Raw genomic sequence first — 20,925 nt, 5'->3', positions numbered from 1 at the left:
ACTCACAGACCTGTATCAATATAGACGCATTTTAATATTTCTGAGATGTTGTTCAATTCCAAAATTGTGCTTAAATTGTGAGAGTAATAGTGGTTATATTGTAAAGGAATCGGATTTTTATTTTATAAAACCATATACTTGTTTTTTGTAATCAGCGCCATCTAGTTTAATAATTTGTTTGCGCAGCGCGTCGGCGCGGTGATGTCGGCATGGAGGTGGTCGCGCTGGTGGTGTGCGCGCTCGCCGTGAGCGCCGCGCCGAACGCGACGCGCCGCCGCCTCGACGCGCACGACGCGCACGACGCGCACGACGAGCGCGAGCCGCGCGACCTGCTCGACGAGGAAGAGGACGGCCGCAAATTCGACTACTATGATGAAGAACGGCTCAATATATCCGGTAAGTACATTGTAGAAAACTAGCCTAAATAAACTTTCTTTTTGTTGATGAAGCTTCAATGTACCTTCATGTACCAGATGCCGTGGAAGTAATAAAGGGTTTTGTGGGATGTTTTAACGCACTAAACTCAGCAGAAGTGAGGACAAACTCGTAATGGCTAAAACCTCGGCCTCTCAATCTCCAATTACCCGAGTTTAAGTCGAACCTCGGCCGCATCCGAAGCATCGTCTCTGATGGTTCAAAGTGATGTGTATTTGTGAATGTAAGAAATTAATTATCACTTGCTTAAATGATGAAGGAAAACATCGTGAAGTAACTGATTTTGATGATGTTTGTTTTCGTTTCGTTCAACAAATGAGTATTATATTCAAATATTAATTCAAGTTATATTCGCTTCATCTCAAAACATTTTTATTTAATATATGCAATGAGATAACAGCCATAAATGTACTCCGAGCATTTCAAACGTCATTGTCGTTTCATACAAATGTGATCCGCCCACGTAATATCCGCTATTCTTAACATAATGAACCCCGCTCCGCTGTGTTCAGATTTGTCTTTACAGTATGTTATACAATAATATGACCTCATCAGTAACAGGGAAGATCTTATTAAGGTTGTCCGTGTAAATGATTGTACAGAAACTTACGGGTGATATATATTTTTTGCTTCAACTGCAAAGTTATCCACAAGCTTATTTCTATCGTGTTCTAATTTTGAAATAAGATGTGTTTTATGGAGTTTCTTTCGCCGCTTCTTGTCCAAAACAAAACACCTTGTGAAGTGGTGGTAGTCGTATTGACATTCAAAAAGCGCTGTATAAATAACCTATTTTAAATTTAAAATAAATGATTTGATTGATTTGATTTGCAACGGGTACTAAGACAGAAATGTTCCAACTATCCAGCTAAATTCTCAAGAGTAGCAAGGCATCAGTGGATAAGCTCCAGTAGGACTCTGGCTCTATCTGGGATTGATTACAAATATCTATGGGCGACAATAGCCACTTTCCATCAGGTTAACTGTATGATCGTTTACTACTTCCATTCTCTGATAAACTGAGCCTCCATATTATTAAAAAGTTAGTGTGAGTGAAAGGTCAATTGAAAAGTACAGGTTTATTTATAACAATTGTCATAATTACCTACTTACACATCACCCAAGCTAACGCTTCGCTTAACAATACTGAGCCATAGGCGGGTGTAGCGCATATCCTATTACGGTTATACGGTTTCGCAAATGCGCTTCTTGGTAACTTTATATATATTTGAAACAAAAGTAATAAACACGTCCAAGGGATCTTGAATGTTTTTTGTATGATTAAAGTAAGTTAGGAATATGCTATGCACCTAATGGTATTTACCGCCCTCACATCTAAGACATACTCCATATTAATCAAATAGGTGTTCTACCAGAAGCAGAGCGTAGACGCATTGACACACCTGAGCATTAAGATGGTAGTCTAATAATTAAGACAACTAGTATCCAATATCCATACCTTCCACCAGAATGAAGAAACTGCCTCACGTCTGAAACTGAAACACTTATTATCTATTTGTCTCACACTTAAATAATACAAAAATAAAGTGGAATATATTAAAAATGAAAATAATTAAAATTGAAAGAACCATAGGTACACGGACTAACTATGATCCGTATGAGCAAACCTATATTTTAGGTTAGGTTAGGTTCTACACCAAAAATATTTGGTCATCTAATTAAATCGCAGGTACCGACTTGTATTACGAATGAAACTCGTAAACCATACCATTTCAGAAATTCTATTTATATCTCGGCGTGAGGCACAAAAGGGCTCATTAAAAGCGTAGTTTTGGAGCGGAAAAACTCAATTTTCTTATGAAGTAAGCACAAATTGTACATTGCGATCCAATTAGCGATACAACTGACGTGTACTGTTACGCATGGACAATTACTGAAAAGTATTAATAAGGGGCGGATTATACATAAGATTTTTATTATTACAGATATGCTTCTGTCACTCAGTCTTAAGGTACCTTTCCTGTCGCGCGTGCGCCTAAAGCCGCGCAAAACCTGTACGCGTATCCTACCGGCACGCACACCACTTGTATCTTGCTGTTTAAGGTGCACACGCGCACAGCTAGCGAACCGTAGTGGTCTGAAATCTGCAACCAACACCATATAGAACAGATAGTACTGTAGCCAATCACAGATATGTAGGTACGTAGTCATAAAAACAGAGGATCGCTTCCCAGGCATGCATGTCTGATTTTTAAAGTTATGTGCGTGTGAGAGCAGTAGTAGTAGTGGGACAGTAAGGTTGACGACGATATAACTCACATTTTACAAAGCATCCATAACCAGCAAACTAAAAGCAAAAGTAACATAACTCGTTCATTCGTATAAAGCCGTATTGCAAACAACTGAAAACAAATCGAGCCGCCGAAAGCGATCTCCAACTCGAGAGGCGAAGCTGGCCATTCACTAGTGTTTTTTGTTCGCACTTTCAACAGATGGCCTGTGGAAGCTACGGGTATTAACTTCAATTATACTTCGACTTGTATAGTTTAACTTTACTTACTGATTTTGTAGATGCTTATTCTTCTGTAGCGTTGTTCAACTATAATAATATAAAGCTTTCTAGTCTTGTCACTTAACTAATTATCAACGGCGGTTAACACTACAATAACTGGTTTGATCAGTAGGGTATGACAATGTGGTAGAACCATTTCCTAGCCACTCCGGAGACACCACCGCCACACCTATTTCTGCCTAGTATTAGCAGTGCTAAACGCTGTTGTGTTCAGATTTGAAAGTTGTAGTAACTAAGACATACATGAGACATACTTATCCAAGGCGTACCAACTTAGTGCTCAGCGGTAGCTACGCATTAATGGTTAATCTAATCTTATATGGGGTTGATTGTAGATGTCCATAGGCGGTACTTCCTACCGCCTCCTCCACTTACCGATAGGACTGCATGCTTACTTTTTTACTCTTACTTTACTCTTACTCGAGCATTATAAAAGAAAATAGTTCTTATCTTAGGAAGGATCTTAGCAGTGCGTCTGATTTGTCATATGATTCAAATTAGAACTTGCAGTACGTAACACTGCCGACATCGCGTTAAGAAGGTTCTACCACATCTTAAAACTATCCATGTATTTAGGCCTTTAAGTATTCAAGGCCAAATGCCAATGTGTAAGTAGGCAAAATAAATAAAATGTGATCTTCTTGGTCACTTTGCAACATTTAATAAAGTAACTATACTTTACTAAAATGCGAAACGAGAACCGCTGCCAAAGCACTTGGCAGTTGTAAAGAGAACTTTTACACTATCTGTAAAGTACACTTCAGTCCGTTTTCAATTACATTGACTGTATAATAGTTGTGAGAGCACTCCTCGCTCTCTTCAGAATTCATGTCGATATCACTTGAAGTTAACATTTATGAAGGTGGTAATAGCCTAATGGTATGAAATTCGGCCTCTTATACTGAAGATCCACGTTTCGAATACCCACGGAGATTTCTAAATTATGTTTATATGGGGAAAATATTAAAACTATCTTTAACGGTGAAAAGAAAACATCATGGCCTGAAAGCTTCCTAAGAACGTACCTAAAGGTGTGCAAAGTCTAACAATTCACAGTTGACCAGCTTTGTAAAATATGGAGCAATCCATTCTCACTGTGAGAAGATAGCCGTGAAACAAGCTTGTTAGCTTGTTCATGGTATTATGGGTGTCACTAAACCCCTCTTGTTGAATGCGAATGTATTATATTTTTTATTGATTTGATTAAATTTTCTTTATGTATTAAACAAACGGCTACTATACAAAATAGCAGTTCACTAAAATTGGATTTGTTAGCGTACCGATAAAATCAAACAAATTTAATGCAGATTGAATTTAGTTGACATTGCGTATCTATTATTTTGAAATAAATCCCACGCTTCAATTAAAAATGTGTTATTTTTATTGCCTCACAAATAATATTTCCATATCGACAAGTTTATACTTTTTTTTTTTTTTTTGTTGACGAGGGGGAAACCTTCAAAAGGTACCCTATGCCATGGGAGCGGCACGGGGTTATGTGGGATTCTTACCGCACTAAAACCCCCCCGGTGGCCGTCCTCGGCGCTGCGTAGAGGACTCCGGGATCTCCAACGGAACGCAACCGGAGTCCACTTGGCGCGTTGCCCCGTCGGGCTCCGCCCAGGTGAGCTTGAAACTCACCACACCATCTGGTGTTCACGACGGTATGCGACCACACATACCGCCGTCCATCCCGGGGTTGCTGGCCAGGCGGTTCGAGCTCCCACTCTTGCCGTCCGCAACCCCGGAAGCCCCCTTTTAGTCGCCTCTTACGACAGGCAGGGGATACCGTAGCCCCAGAATAGGGCTATTATGGGTATTATGGGTGTCACTAAACCCCTCTTGTTGAATGCGAATGTATTATATTTTTTATTGATTTGATTAAATTTTCTTTATGTATTAAACAAACGGCTACTATACAAAATAGCAGTTCACTAAAATTGGATTTGTTAGCGTACCGATAAAATCAAACAAATTTAATGCAGATTGAATTTAGTTGACATTGCGTATCTATTATTTTGAAATAAATCCCACGCTTCAATTAAAAATGTGTTATTTTTATTGCCTCACAAATAATATTTCCATATCGACAAGTTTATACTTTTTTTTTTTTTTTTGTTGACGAGGGGGAAACCTTCAAAAGGTACCCTATGCCATGGGAGCGGCACGGGGTTATGTGGGATTCTTACCGCACTAAAACCCCCCCGGTGGCCGTCCTCGGCGCTGCGTAGAGGACTCCGGGATCTCCAACGGAACGCAACCGGAGTCCACTTGGCGCGTTGCCCCGTCGGGCTCCGCCCAGGTGAGCTTGAAACTCACCACACCATCTGGTGTTCACGACGGTATGCGACCACACATACCGCCGTCCATCCCGGGGTTGCTGGCCAGGCGGTTCGAGCTCCCACTCTTGCCGTCCGCAACCCCGGAAGCCCCCTTTTAGTCGCCTCTTACGACAGGCAGGGGATACCGTAGCCCTATTCTGGTCCCGGAACTACAGGGACAATCGACAAGTTTATACTTAGTGAAATGCTAAGGTTGAAAGCTTTTCTAAATAATATTGTTTAAAAAAAAAAGCATTCTGTCAATATCATGTGCAAATTATTTGAGTCGCTAGTTTTCGCAAAAGTTTCAAGCCATCTTAAGTTAATTTATATAAACCGTATAGTAACACCTCTCTGATTTGCGAAGAGATTCAGCCATGGAGTCTAAGTATCCGAATCTACTTTCCTCTTCAAAATAGACGGCAAACTTCTATTATTGCGTCAAGAAATACATTCAGATTCCTGGAAGTTTGTCCGTCTTCCTTCACCAGAAGAGATTTAGATACCTTAGGCACGATAACATCGTTTACAATCAATTAAGTGCTGGCAAGATGCCAACGAACGAGTAGTAGGTCCAATAATACCCAATGGAACTTCCAATTGAAAATAATTCTGGAAACTTTTGTTATCCATCTTTAGCTTTCGACGGTTTAACTTTCATTTGACATAGTAACCCTCGTCTTCACCGATGTGGTCACAACATTTCTTTATTATGTAGGAATCACAAAGAAAATCGAAATAAATTGTACACAATTTCACTCCTTCTTAAATCCTCAAAACGAAATATGAATCACACCTATTTCTACCTAATAACAGCAGTGTTAGGCGCTGCTGTGTTCCGTTTTGAAGGGTGTGGTAAGGGAGACAGACTTTTCCGAGACGTTCCAGTTTACTCCTCAGGGGCAGCGTCGCATCTGTAGCCGAACTCGGATAGGAATATCTAGTCCTATCTTGGGTTGATTACAGATGTCCATGGGCGGCAGTAGCCACTTACCATCAGGTGGACTGCATGCCCGTCTGCTACTCCCATATTATAAAGAAAAAAATGTATATAACCAATTTTCTACCTTCACCCAAGATTGACTGGTAGAGAATGCCACCAGGCATTGAGTTTACCTTAATATACCCTAACTTTGTGTTTGTGTGATACAGTAAATAAATACAGTAAAAAACAGAAATACTCGTAGATGTGTCGTTGATACCGTAAACCGAAGTAGAGCAAGGAAAGGTTCTTAGACGCTAATCGTAATTGAAGATACGTGTAGAGTTTGAGACATACTCGTATCTTACCTAATAGTTACGGATGCCGCATTGGTCAGTGGTTATCTGACCTTCGCTACTGCCTCCACTGTATCATGAATCTGCGATGATTCAAGATTGTCTCGTTGTTGCATTTCATATTATATTGGCGGAGCGGTCACCGTAGCGGTCTGACGCGTAAAGAATCCGGGTTCGATCCCCGGCCAGACAGATGCCTGAATGATGAATTTAGATATCTGTTCTAGGTCTGGGTGTTTGTGTATTCGTCTTTGTGTGTGTCCATGGCAGCCACGATACAGGGAAATCCCAATAGAAGGTGTTTCTTATTAAGTCTTTCATCTTAGCCATAATCTCGATAAACATCGGGCTTTATCTCTTACCTTGGCTAGATCTACTTAAGCCAGCAACAATACGGGCGATAGATCTCATTCTGTTATATAATCAGGTGGGCGCTGGCGCGTCGCCAGCTTTCTGCACAAACAGTCCCCAATAAGGTCTGGTAGAACGTCAACTGAAAACAATTCTGAAAATTTCAACGTTTTTGTAAGTTGTTTGTTGTTTTTAAATCTTCCCTTATTTTAGGTTTCGATTGCAAACTTGAACCGGTTATTACTACTACTTGTTTAGTTGTTCAGGAAAACTTTACATCATCTATATATAGTTTATGTATAGGCTATCACAGGATGAATCTTTTTTCCCGTAGATATCGTAGAAGACTAGGAGAGTCCAAGAAGTGGGCAGCATGGTTCTACTAAGTTTATCATCGACAAATCATTCAAGCACGTAAATATAGCCATATCCATTTTCTGGTTGTGACCTAAAATATGTTTTCATTGTGGTACTGTAACGATCAATTATAGATATGATTGTTGTAATCAACAACATCCATGGATTATTACAGGCTTTATCAATCAATAAAAATATTAAGCTAAGATTAAATCAATCAATAAGAAGTCGTTGAGATACAAACAGTTTAAGAAATCAGTAATAAGAAGTTAAAGAAGCGCTCAGACAACCCTTTTCTGTTCTGTTAAGGTTTGAAGCTATTAACGTACAGTATACATAAGCAAGAAAATCATATAATAACAGTTTAAAAAGTGTAAACAAAAACAATTAAGAATGTCATCTCATTTAGCACTTGTCACAAATGTGCAGTAAGTGCAGAGAAGTTTACAACTTCAATTACGTAAGTCTTAGTAGCATCTTAGTTGAAAGCCCGGTTGTGGAAGGCCAGCATTTGCGAAACAAAATCTTCTTACTTCGAAGCTTGTTACCACTTTCAGCGTTTAAAGGTCAGTGTAATTACACAACTTGCGAAAGAAGGAAACTTGCTTCAACTACTGTTAGGGGATGTCATTCAATCTTTTAAATTAAAGTTTCATCCTCAAAGCTTTTCTACAAAAACGTATTTCGTTTATTCTCTTGTCGGGTTACACATAACCATTTTTAATAGAAAAGAAGCTTTAATTAACCTTCCCTTCTTAAACCCAAACCGAATACTTTTTAAACTCACTTCACGTCTGGTGGATGCTTCAATCGGAATCGAAAGACCTCCAATAACGTTACGATCGCTATTGAGTGATAACGACTGGGATTGTCCTCTTAAAGTATCACCGAAGCACGGAAGATTGCATATATATGCTATTAGCGGTCACCCATCTAACTCCCTACTAGAGTAGACATTACTTAACTTAGTCTATCTATAGACATAGAATCTATTGATAATATTTCAATTCTACTTCTTCTACTTACTTGTTACTTACTTACTTATTGTTTATTTCTTCTACTTACCTACTTCGCACTTTTAGTTAGGAAACAATTTTGCAATAAAACATACCTTTAACGACCCGCGCTGGTAGTTAATAAAAGTCGTTGAAAATAAAATACAGGCGCCATAATTGAATGATGTTACATAAATAAGGTTACGCGACCCAAATCTCTGGGAACATCGACGGATATTCACGCACACGTAGCGATAATGACATATTTGTTATTTTATTTTTGTTTTACACCATTTACGAACGAGATATTAATAAACAAGCGACCACAAAAAGAACTTCGTCGTCCGGTCTGAAACCAGTGAACGAAATGTTTACAAAACTATAGAAACTAAGTTTTACCTAATAACCTAAAAGGGTTATTAATATAGGCTATAGCTATTTAAAAATAGGTCAAAATAGATTTACAAATAAATTAGTTAAGTAAGTTACTAAATAAATAATAATAAACTGCAAGTTGTTAACTATAAATAAAATAGGCCTATCTTAAGAGCATGGTCTTGTTTTCAACCAATTTAAATGTATATAACTCATAGGTGACTGACTGACATAGTGATCTATCAACGCACAGCCCAAACCCACGCCCACTGGACGGATCGGGATAAAATTTGGCATGCAGGTAGGTATTATGACGTAGGCATCCGCTAAGAAAGGATAAAATAGCGGATGAATATATTACTTCATAACGCGAGCGAAGCCGCGGGCAAAAGCTCGTGATATATAAAAATTATCATTGTTCTCGACATAGACCTATATTAACACATCACTATAAGCATAATATAAACAAGTAGAAAGAGACAGAAAATTGTATACATACAAATAAACGTAAGGGTCACACATACATCGGGTATACGAAAGAAGTAACACGCGTCGAGAAGAACCTTTTCTTTTAGGAGTCGGTTAGATAGTACAAAATCAATGGCCATACATTACCCTCGTATCGACAGCGCACGTACCGGCGTGTCTTGTGGACGCCGCAATTCCAGCTTTTGTTTTCCCCTTTCTGCTTTTCCGAACTCTGGTCGGAAATAAAAGAAATTTCTAGTTATTTTTCTTTGGCTTATTTCTGCTTATTGGCTGCAATGTTCGCGCGTATGTAGTCTGGTTTTAAAACGATGTTGAAGATACGGGATCTTCAATATTGTCGTCGGATCACGTTCAATGATAACAGACTATATCATTGTTTTCGACTCTACCTTATTATTGTTATGTTTCTAAGTAGATTTATTTTATTGAAATTTCAAACAACAAGCGAAAATCCAATTAATTCAATAATCGATCTATCCTTTTCTTGCTTACCAAAAGACCGTTTGACAATTGCTAGAAGGCAGGAAATGTCAAATCTTCTTTGGATAATTTCATTAGTAGATTGAATTAGAAACGGGCGACATAGTGGTAGTCACCACAGATTGGGTTCCCACCGGCAATCAGTCACAGATGGCTCGCTACCCCTGACGACTAAGTTAAAAAACCTCGTATGAGTTTACAAAGTTAATAACTTATGCATGCAAATTGCTCGTTGAATAACATTGCACAACACGATGAATAAATTACGAGAATTGACTCAAAAGATACAAAGTTACGTCTCGTTACGACTTCGAAGTAAACAAATCAAAGAAACTCCTATCTCTAAAGTTTTCCTTTGAAAAAAATGTTTAATTGCATTGCATTCCGGGGAAGTGAGCGAACCGACTTTCTTACGGAAATTCGAAATAAATTTCAAACATTTAAACCTAACTTGCTACGTTTAACATTGTAATATCTTGTCAAGCGTGTTGGGAAATTAACTCACACCTTTTTCAACCATCTCTCTGTTTGCGACGTTGAAGGCTGTACCATAGTATAAAGAAATAAAGTTCAGAGTCTTCCTTTGCTGGCTTCACGCTACGCTGTGCTCAGTTCTTTGTCGATTAAATTTCCAGATGGGGTTGAGAAAAGGTGTTCTTTTGTACCCGGCTGAACTGCCGACGCAAAGACTCATATTTCAATTACAATTTCAAAGTGATTCGACAAACATTTCAAGCTACACAATGGGGAATTTAGCAGTAGATATTATCATTTTTAGTTTAGGATTTATTTTTAGGATTAGATATTCCTACCTGAGGTCGGCCACAGATGCGCCGCTACCCCTAAGGACTAAGCTGAAACGCCTCGGTAAAGTATGTCTCCCTTACCACACCCTTCAAAACGGAACACAGCAGCGCCTGACACTGCTGTTATTAGGCAGAAATAGGTGTGGCGGTGGTGCCGCCGGAGTCGAACCACAAAGGGTTCTACCACCTTCAATTTCTAATTTCTAAAGATTAACTGCTCTACACACTGTAAGATATTTATCTAAAGATGGTAAAACCTGTCATGAATTATGATTGAACACAGGAGGCACTGGCGCCATATAAATATAAATGTGTTTTGTGTTAGGAATACTTGCGATAACTCTTATCAAGGGTATTTTGATTGCCGATGGTCACGGCACAACCATGTTATTTGCTTATCGTAAATACCATCCGGCGATACCTTTTTGTAAAAAATACAATTTACGTATGTTCAACACAATTTTAGTTAATTAAAAAATGTTGCAAAGTTAAAGTCATGGTATTAAAATTAAGATAAAGTAAAACAAAGTAACATAATATTCAAGAAAATGGAAGAACTTTTGAACAAATTAAAATGCAAGCGCGCCTTCCTCTTATTATAGACATAATGAGGCCAGTTTCAAAACCAATTAAGTATACGTGCTCATAAAATTAATCTTTTATCATATTAATTTGCATAAAGAAGTTTTTTTCAGTTTCTCGAAGATCCAGGAAAAATTGTTTCCGCCGCAATGTTAACTGCAATTTACAACCAAAAATTAGCCGATACTTGTGTTGTTACTTGTGACCAAAAAAATACGGTGTACACCTATTATTGTGTTGCATGTTTATATAGACAAGCTTTAACTATTTCGACAAACATAACTTACTAATCAAGGAAATATACCACACTTTAGATGTAAACGCCTACAGAAAATTATACAGCAATATCACACGCCTACGTATTTGTAAATCAATCTGAATTGTAAGATTGATTGTTCTGCAAATCCATTCGTAAAATATTACAGCAAATTCTAACAACTATTTTAGGTTATTCAACCTGTAATACCTAGGCTCGGTAATCGCGGGCCGAGCGATAATCTCTCCTATCAATCATCTTTTCTCCTGACACTTCAATGTCGCTGACCTTCCTTCGCTTACAAGAATATCTTGCACCCTTATTTTGTAGACTAGGACAGTGCTATCATGCGTGGATTGGAGGTCATTGCTACAACAAATGTAGCAGTGCAATACAACAATAAAATTGCGTACCGGGTTACACAGGTTTCAAAAGTAAGTTGAAAAATCTTTAAAAACTTACACACCTCGAGCTCATGTTTAAATAAAAATATAATCCAATTGTGACAAATTTAATAAAAAACGGGCACTCTTTTCTCCTTTTCCATTAGCTAAAAATGTCGATGTAGTATTAACACCTATACTCTACTCACCCCATTGACCAGCCAAAAATAATTATTTCCTATTATAAAAAATCTTAAACCGCTGCTCAGAAACTGTTGAAATATAGTTATAGTGCAGATAAAAGTTCAACAGCATCCTCGCTTGTTACTTCCACAAAAAGCAACAAAAAACAGAAAACCGCTATCTGTTTACAAAACCAGTAAACGTTTTTCCTCCGACACTGAAAAAGGAAAAGTGGAAACGCCGCGGTCGAACTTTTCCGGAGTTACAAACAATACACTATATGGGCTATATTAAGTAACGTAGTATTATAGGTTATGTTTAGACCTAGTGCTACGAGAAGTTTCTAAATGGAACACAGATAGTTTAGTCAGTAAAAATAGTAATAAATAGAATTGAGTCTACAGAGAAAATGTTGTTGAAATAACAGTTCGCGTTATGTGAAGTTCTGATATTTTGATGAACTATTTAATTGTTAAACATTTATCCATACATATATTTTATATGCATACATTTTCTATTCGACAGGTGATATTTACGGCCTTTTATATTATAGAAGTAACAATTTAATACGAATACATATAGTCCACCTAATGAAAAATGGCAAATGTAGATCATGGATACCGATAATTTAATTATCCAAGAACTAGCGTCTTCCTTGAGATAGGCTCAGGTTCTTTCTTTCATGAGAAAGTTTAAATTTCTTGTATTGTGTCCAATTCTAAAAACATCATTTATTTTTGTAGTTATTATAGTAAGTATTTAATTAGCTGTTATATATTATATAAGTTAAAAATTTGTTCAGGTTTAAGAGAAAATATTGTATTTTTTAATCCGTTTCAAAAACGTCATAGTTATATTTTTTATTATTTCCTTACTTGATTATTCTTGAGAGGGGAATAAAATCACTCCTACTATAAAACTTTTGTGAGACATAGATATTTGAAGAAACAAATTTTCCTGTCATGTCTATTTTCAGTAAGACTGCAGGTTTTTTTTAATAAAAACATAACCTTGTATAACAGTTGGCCGAATTTCCATGTCATAGATATAGATATAGATATAGAGAATTGGAAATTCAGCCAATGAATTGTTTGAAACTGTACAGAAGTTGCACAGGTGTGCACAAGGCCGAAACTAGAGCCAACAATTAAAAACTATCGACACCTTCCCGATTTCAATTCTGTACTTGTGATTAATTAACTGGTTGTAACTTGCTGTAACTGTGCAATTTCGCGATTTTTAAACGAAAACGCCGCGTATTATTTGTATAGATTTTTTTGTAATTTTTGTTTAAGTACTCTACAAGGTGCAGACACTCTACCTGTCGTGTATAAATGTGTGTTTTATACGTGTACACAGACATCTGTCCAGTGTATCAAAAGCCTATATATTTTCGGAGTAAATATTCCAATTTTTGCATGAATGTATCGTCGAATTTGGTTTAGCTTTTTCTATGTACTAACAGAAAAAAACATTCAAAGTAATGACATCGTCTTTATTAGTAGTATATCGATGATTCAAAGCCTTTTTCGTGTGTTGATAAATCGCTATGTTGTAAATTATTAGATTTCTCATATTGTAATTTACATCACGTACTTACTTAGTGCGAAATAACGGACAGACAGTAAATTGTATTTATTAATACAGATATCTACTGTGACACATATATACGAGTATTTGTCGGAACCTTGAAAATTGATGAAATTCATGAATTCGAGAACAATTGCACAGGTGCATGCAGAGCTCGGTCGACCGCAGCTCAACTCAGCAACTATGTAAAATCCATTGCCGTCTTTGTCGTTTCTGTTTTAGATGTACACCTCTGTTGGTTTATGTAACTTGGTTGAAAATTATTGACAAAGGGGCAAAATATTACATGTAGAGTAATATTACTGCAATGAAATGTAATAAACGAAACAGTGTTCCGAATTAAAAAGATAATAACGAAAAAACAAGAGACTAATAGAAAGAAAAAAGAACTAAAAGTAAAATTAACTAGACGGAAAGAAAGGAACTACTTTCCTTCGCAATGCAATGTAGAAAATTGTATTATTTATTATTGCTAAGAGTTTATTATCACCACGGAACAACAAATATTAGTTTTTTTCTGTGACTTTTTCCGTGACTATCACAGATTACAAAGAATAACATAGCAACTCCTCAAGTCTGTTACCTTCCTGTTACTGATGCTTTTTGTTTTTATTAGGAACCACGTTAATAATAAGTAATAATCAATTTCGCATATAAATTTCGAAGGTTGCAATAACAGAACTTTGTCTGGACTTCCATTCGAAACCTGAAAGTCTAATGAATAGCGGCGAGCATTACAAAAGTAAAATGCAGTGCAGTTGTAACTATGCCACAAGACCCGACTATTATCCAAATGGCGAGATTACCCGACAGAAGCCGTGTGTAAACTTTAATTGCACAATTTCGACACTGCAGACTCAGGCTCAGGTGACGCTATACTGCAACTGTATTGGTTCAGGTGTACAGTATTGAAGTTAGTAGTTTAGATTAAGCCTCTGCATAATGGCTACAAATTGAATAGTCTTTTAAACTACTTAGAATTTTGCTATCCTAATACAAAATGCTACGGATTATATTTTATTATTTTCTCTTAATACTGAAACAAATATGATAAATGTCATTAAGTTATGCAGGTAATATTTTTAAAAATATCCTATACTTTAAAAAAAAGATGGCGTTGTCGTCTTTAGACATCAACATTATACAATGAATACAATTGAGTTGAAAATTTCAGTTTATAAATCGTGAAATCGTGTAATAATATTAAAATTCTAATTAAAACCTCAAACTAGAACGCAGTTTTCGTAATGTGTTATAAATATAGCTACTTTTAAAAGTAAAACCATCTGTATAGATGAATATTTAAGAAAAATTATAGCTTCGATAAAAAATATAAATAGTATTCAGTTGAAGCTACCTTTAAATAAATTTCCTTGAAAAAACAATAGGGTTGCCACAATACCCTATCGTATTGGTTCAAGGTATTTCAAGCAGTTTTATTACGTAAAGTGGCAAGAGGCCTCTCCAGCCCACAGACGTGCTCTGTAGGTCTATGACACAAAGAGGTATTAAAAATAGAACCTATCGAGATTGTGTAGAATAGAGACCGATATGTGAAGAAAGATTTCAATAGATCTGTAACAATACAGTCTTGAGTGTCTTACTTTAAATCCGTAAACATTTTTGATTCGACTAACTAAAATGTACACTTTATACAAAAGTATCTGATTGATCTGTTAAGAGTTGAAGAGTAAGGCAATCTTAAGTACGAGGGATTTTCAACTTAGTTGTCCAATCATGCGTCATTGCATGTGTAGCCAACCTCAGAGAAGACTCAATCATATTAACGAATATGATTGAATATTACAAATGTTCATAGGCAGCAATGACTACTCGGTAGAACAAACCATTGTTACCACCGTCACACTTGCTACTAGCGTTTAGCAATTGAAGCAGTGGAGGAAAGGGGTGACAGACTTTCATATGAGGCAACCATCTTAATCCTAAGGAGTGGGAAAGCATCTGCATTCGTGTTATTCTGAAGTTGCCATATCTATCACATTATTTATGTCAAAGTAATGTATGTTCAGCAGATTAGAAATAACATATACAGTAGAGACGAAAACGTCATATCATTAAAATTATTCTAAAAAAATCAGACTGCATAAAAATGTAGCTCATACTTAATTAGTTACTCTCGAAATTTGTACCAATGAAACGACAACTCATAACTAGTATGTTACAATCCGTCAAGCCGTTTGTGCTGTAGGGTGTGATAAAGAATAAGACATAAGTAAATTACTATAAATACATACAGACATACCTACATACGACCGAAAAACTTTACCCACCGCAGTCGCGTAATTAATATTTGTAACATAAAGCTTCTGATCCTATAGTCTTTATACTGTACTCAATGGACTAGTTAGCTTTTTGTTCATAGCCGGTGACAGATTGAGGCCATAACATTAGCCCGTAATATAAATCTATTTATTTGTGTAAGCTTTGCAGGATGACTCATTTGAAGTGACGTAACGCTACATATAACTGATTTAAATCCGTAATAAAATGCTTTTTAACTATTTTGCGTACTAATCAATCTCAATAAAAACGTCTGAATACATTATTTATATTACTGACGTACTTTTAGTTTTAAAACTTTTACCAATCACATAGACTCATAAAAACGTCTCACTTTAATTAAAATTATTGTCTTAGTACTATTTAAACAATTTCTAGAGACTTTGGATAAAAATACATTTTGTAAAATACATTTTCCTTACGTTCTATTAAAAAAATCTTTTTTTTCATATTTTATTTTGCGCCAGTGCCTGATATAAAAAATACATTAAAAATAATCATAAAAAATACTTAATTTGTAATATACACTTGGCCTGCAATAATTGTATTAAATATTATTATTAAATACTAAAATGTTGTACAATTAATTCGGTGAATAATTTCACGGAATTTTTATTAATCGAATTAATTGACGACCTAAACACGGACAGCCAAACCATAGACAATATGAACAAGAAGCTAACGCTATTCGGATGCGTACTCGTAACTCTCTCACAACAATAACGTGAAAATTTAACATCTGTAGCTTCGTTCCCCGACAATGACGCTAAAGCGGGCCCGAAATTGCGTCCATTGTCCGCTCAAACGACGCAGGTGCCAGAAATATGGGCTCTGACTGTATTTTCGCTTCCAACTGCATTCTTTTTTTGCTTTCTGATCTATTAAAGTGAGGCAAACGCATAAATCAGTTTTTTACCTTGCGGGTAGTTTGTCTCGAGCGCATACGATACGGAATGAGAGCGGACTGTGTGGGGGCAGTCATGCTAGTCCGTCGGTGAGTACGGGCGTGTTGGTGCATCAGCGAGCCAAATGGGATTCAAGATACTACTCTCCCGACGTTGAGTCGGGAACACTACAGTGGTCATTTCCGCTAATAAACTTTTATAATCAGCCCAAAGTAGTAGTCTTAGGATTTAGCTGAAATGCTTTGTTATTGCCTAATTTACTACTGTCTTGAAGTTAGAACGCAACAGAAGCACTTCAAACTGTTAGTATTACACAAGTAACGCACATCGTCATCACATCAGCTATTTTCATTCCACTGCTAAACAAAGGCTTCCAAGGTGAGCACAACATTCGGTCCTTCGCTGTTCTTATTCTACCCCTACCAACCTTTGTTTATGACTTATCCAGCGAAGATCTCCTCCTCTACGTCTGTTCTTGGTCTCCATTAGAGGATTCGCGGGTCTAATCGCCCATCTGTTCTACGACATATGCTCCCAACTACTGCCACTTCAGCTTGCTGATTCTTTGAACTATGAGTTTGTTGGTCACTCTGTTTCTTTGCCGGATCTCCATATTACGGAAGCTCCTTATTACGCAAAGAAACACCAAGTTAACTCGTCCAGTCACGTAGTGGCCTCTAAATGTATTTTTGTGTACGCTTTGATTTATTTTATTCAAAAACTTTGAAATAAATCATGTGAGCTACAAATTCCGACAGTGGAATCGTATATTCTTACGTAACCAACGGATGCAGATTTTAAGGTTTTGAAAACGTGGTTTGAAAATTATTTATTCAAAAATCAGTATTTAAGACACAAATTATACTTTCTCCATAAGTGTATAATTTAATCCACTTCAATTCAATTCAATAGTAGGCTAACTAGTACGAGGCTACATCATCGACATTATCTTCACGTTAAGCAGTCGATACTGCAAGGTTGCTTTCAAAGGCTCATGAAATACAAGGCCAATCGAATCAAATATTCCTAAATTCCTACGTCTGTCCAGATTAGCATTTCAAAGTTTCAGACCGTGAACTGTCCGGTCCAGCTACGTTCAGAATTCCGAAATTCCGAATATTACTGCTCCAATATTCTTAAACGGTAACACTCTGGCCTTATTAGGATAGAAACGTATAAGCTCTCAACATTCAATTTCTAGCTTGCAATTTTATATAGAAAAATTTGAGTCAATGTCACATATAAATGTCTTTGTAACGAGCCAGTGTTTTAAACTAGAACAGCTATTATTCAGTATTCTAGAGACAATATTACTTTGCGGAAATCCATGCTATAAAGTTAGGATAAAACTACTTCGCAACAACCCGCGACCGACATATATGATGATATAAATTTGTAAACCCTGCAATATGCAGCTCGCCTTCCCACATAAACCACACGCGCTTGCAAACAATATGGATGAACGCACTACTATTGTATAAGCAACTGGTAGTTTGAATTAGTGATTAAAGCGACTAAGGTATCATCTCAAAAATTGCTTAAACATTTACAGATTCGTGGACAATTCGAATCGCTCATACAAAAAATTGGAAGCCTGGATGAAAGCACAAAAAATCAGCTCAAATAACTTCTCAGTAGCTGAAGCGACAAGACAGTGGCCTGCGCCACAATCGCCGTTATCTATCAAAGTTGTTTTGAGGCTAGATGCCTCAAACATATTTACTACGACATATCGATACCTGTTATATTAATAATATCCTAGAAAGTGCAAAAGTCAACACATTCTCAATTTAAACATTATCAGAGAAACCCAACTAGAATTATCCGGACCTTCCAATGATAGTCAAATAGAGCAATAGCTCATACATTATGAGAATAATGTCTTCATAAATTTTAAAAATCCTAGGAAAACCTCAATTTATTATACAGAGAACCAAGAATTTTTCGCTCGACGAAATCTCTAGATATTGGCTTCATAGTCCACTGGAGCTGAACTTCATTCGGTCGGAAGATTCGATAAGGTTTGAATTGTGTCCGCTACGTAATTTCTTCAGTAACGAAATATATTTACTAAAATATTTCATTTATATTTATTTGTAATAACATTTCTGCCCATTTTCCCACTTTAAAAAAAAAATATGACATTTATCAAATGTAAGATAAATGGTACGTCAAATTGTTTTCAAGATGCACACAATAATAAAATAAACATAATTATAACAAAACCAAAAAATATACAGCTTATGTCTCTCCACAATTCAGACATATCCAACAACACCTCATATGTTAAAATCTGTCAATATCTAGACTCTAGGGCCTGATAAGAAATGAGACATAAAGAAAGTAAAAGAGTAATTTTACCAGCCTTACCTAAACTGCCACCATTTTTATTATTATCTATGGGTATTGTCGCCAGGTTGAGATATTTTTGGCAGAAACCTGAAGCATACTCCAACGAGGATTGGTGGTTGGTGTGGAGACTTACTTTATAGCATTCATTTTTCATTTAAAACCACAGAAAAGTCTCGGTATAAAATTCTCTCTATATAAACCACTAGATCGATGCAGCCTTCACATTCACGTATTCAAAACCAAATTTATTACTAAGAAAATCGCATACTCGTAAATTTCATCAAATACTCGTTCAAGGTGACAACGGATTTGCGGAATAATACGAGTAATAGAGATCCGACCTTAGGCTTAGCACGCACTACGATAAAACGCGCGCGTTTAACCGCAAACTTAAACTGCAAAAAAATGTAACACATTGCTTCACTTACAAGTGCACGCACTAGTGACTTTATTCAGTGACTAATTTAAAAAACGTAAACACTAAACAGCAACGCAGTGCGTTGTAAACTTTAGGCTTAGGCTTATTACGCACTATGATAAAACTCAAGCGGAATAGAAATACCTGAAAACGCAAAAACGCTTACGAACACGCACTGCAGTTGGCTTTTGGCTTAATTTTATTTCAGTACCATCCTGGATTGCTAGCGAACAATATGTGGCGTTAGTTTTACCGCTCGCCCATTGAGACCGAAAGAAAAAACCGAATGCGGCTAAACGCAATACGTGCGCCACCATAATATTATTATGTGACACAAAAAAACGCGCTTGCCGAAATCGAAATATAACAATTTACGTTTTTAAATCAGTCACTGAAAAAAGTCACTAGTGCGTGCACTTGTACAGAAAACAATGTGTTACATTTTTTTCGGTTTCAGGCTTGCAGTTAAACGCGCGAGCATAATCGTAGTGCGAGCTAAGCCTTACACGATCTTGTATGTACATCGATAGATCTTGTATGTAGTACTTGATGAGATTTGAAATTACAATCAATCCGATTCAATAATGGATACCTAAACTCAATTTTAGTGCACCATGTGTGGCCATATCATTTGATATTGTTATCCGCTTTCCGCCTGCGTGTTTGCATTATTTTCTGATTTAACAAAATTGCTGAAGAATGTTAAAGAATTGTTAAGAAGTTCAGTTACGAGCCATATTTAAAAGTTCCTTTGTAATTCGAATCCGGTGGTATTTCCGGCAATGTTAAACGCTGCTGCATTTTTATAAAGAGTGGTTAGAGAGATACTTACACAAGACATTCCAACCCTTATCCTTGATGACTAATAAGACTAGCAACGCATCGGTGGCCGAACTCAGGTAGAACAATCCTCTTTGTAGTTGACAAATGACAAAAAATGTATATAAACAGAAATAATCACTTACAATCTGATGCATAGCATGCTCATTTCCTACGCCAATTTCAGAAAACATAAATTTTAAAACAATCATTTAAATATGATTGAGGGTGGCAGCAAGGGTAACAAGGGCGCCGTGGACAGGTAGTTAACCCAGTTAACACGTAATGGTAGGAATGCGTGATATGTACGTTAATTGCCGGCAATTTGCTTTACTGTTATGGCACATGAGCTTTAGTGCTACTAACTTAGAGATCCACTTACGAATGATGTATGATTTAAAAAGTTCTACAGATGTCCTACGAGTGCTGCAAAGAGGCCATTAAAATATTATACATATATTTTTTAGATTTTACGGAACACAATATAACTGCAAGCACATTTTATTACATTATTGGTACGATTTTCCCCCAAAAGGCATACTTTACGAATTGTTCGAAAAATAACAGCGATTAGATTCCAATCTTTCTCGAAGATTTTTAAAACCTGAACTAAGTTTAACGATAGCTATTCAGTGATAAAAAGAGCGGCTGACAGCTTTTGTCATTCAGTGTTAGAAACAGGGGCTTACAGTTTTTGCCATTCAGCGATAGAAACA

At 36.6% G+C, this 20,925-nt stretch overlaps 1 protein-coding gene across 1 annotated transcript in view; it reads left to right on the top strand.

The window, feature by feature from the left end:
- LOC140750234 (uncharacterized) overlaps positions 1–20,925 on the top strand; it is a 60,251-nt gene that overhangs the window by 18,042 nt on the left and 21,284 nt on the right. Inside the window, exon 2 of the mRNA XM_073083662.1 lies at positions 187–396. Coding sequence (XP_072939763.1) covers positions 210–396 — 187 coding nt within the window. The 5' untranslated portion in view covers positions 187–209. The remainder of the gene's footprint in view (positions 1–186; positions 397–20,925) is intronic.

This window comes from Epargyreus clarus, unplaced genomic scaffold (genome assembly GCF_041222505.1).
Source record: "Epargyreus clarus isolate Ecla_fem2 unplaced genomic scaffold, WU_Ecla_fem_2.2 ptg000019l, whole genome shotgun sequence".
NCBI lineage: Eukaryota > Metazoa > Arthropoda > Insecta > Lepidoptera > Hesperiidae > Epargyreus > Epargyreus clarus.
This window is presented reverse-complemented; position numbering and strand designations above follow the sequence as displayed.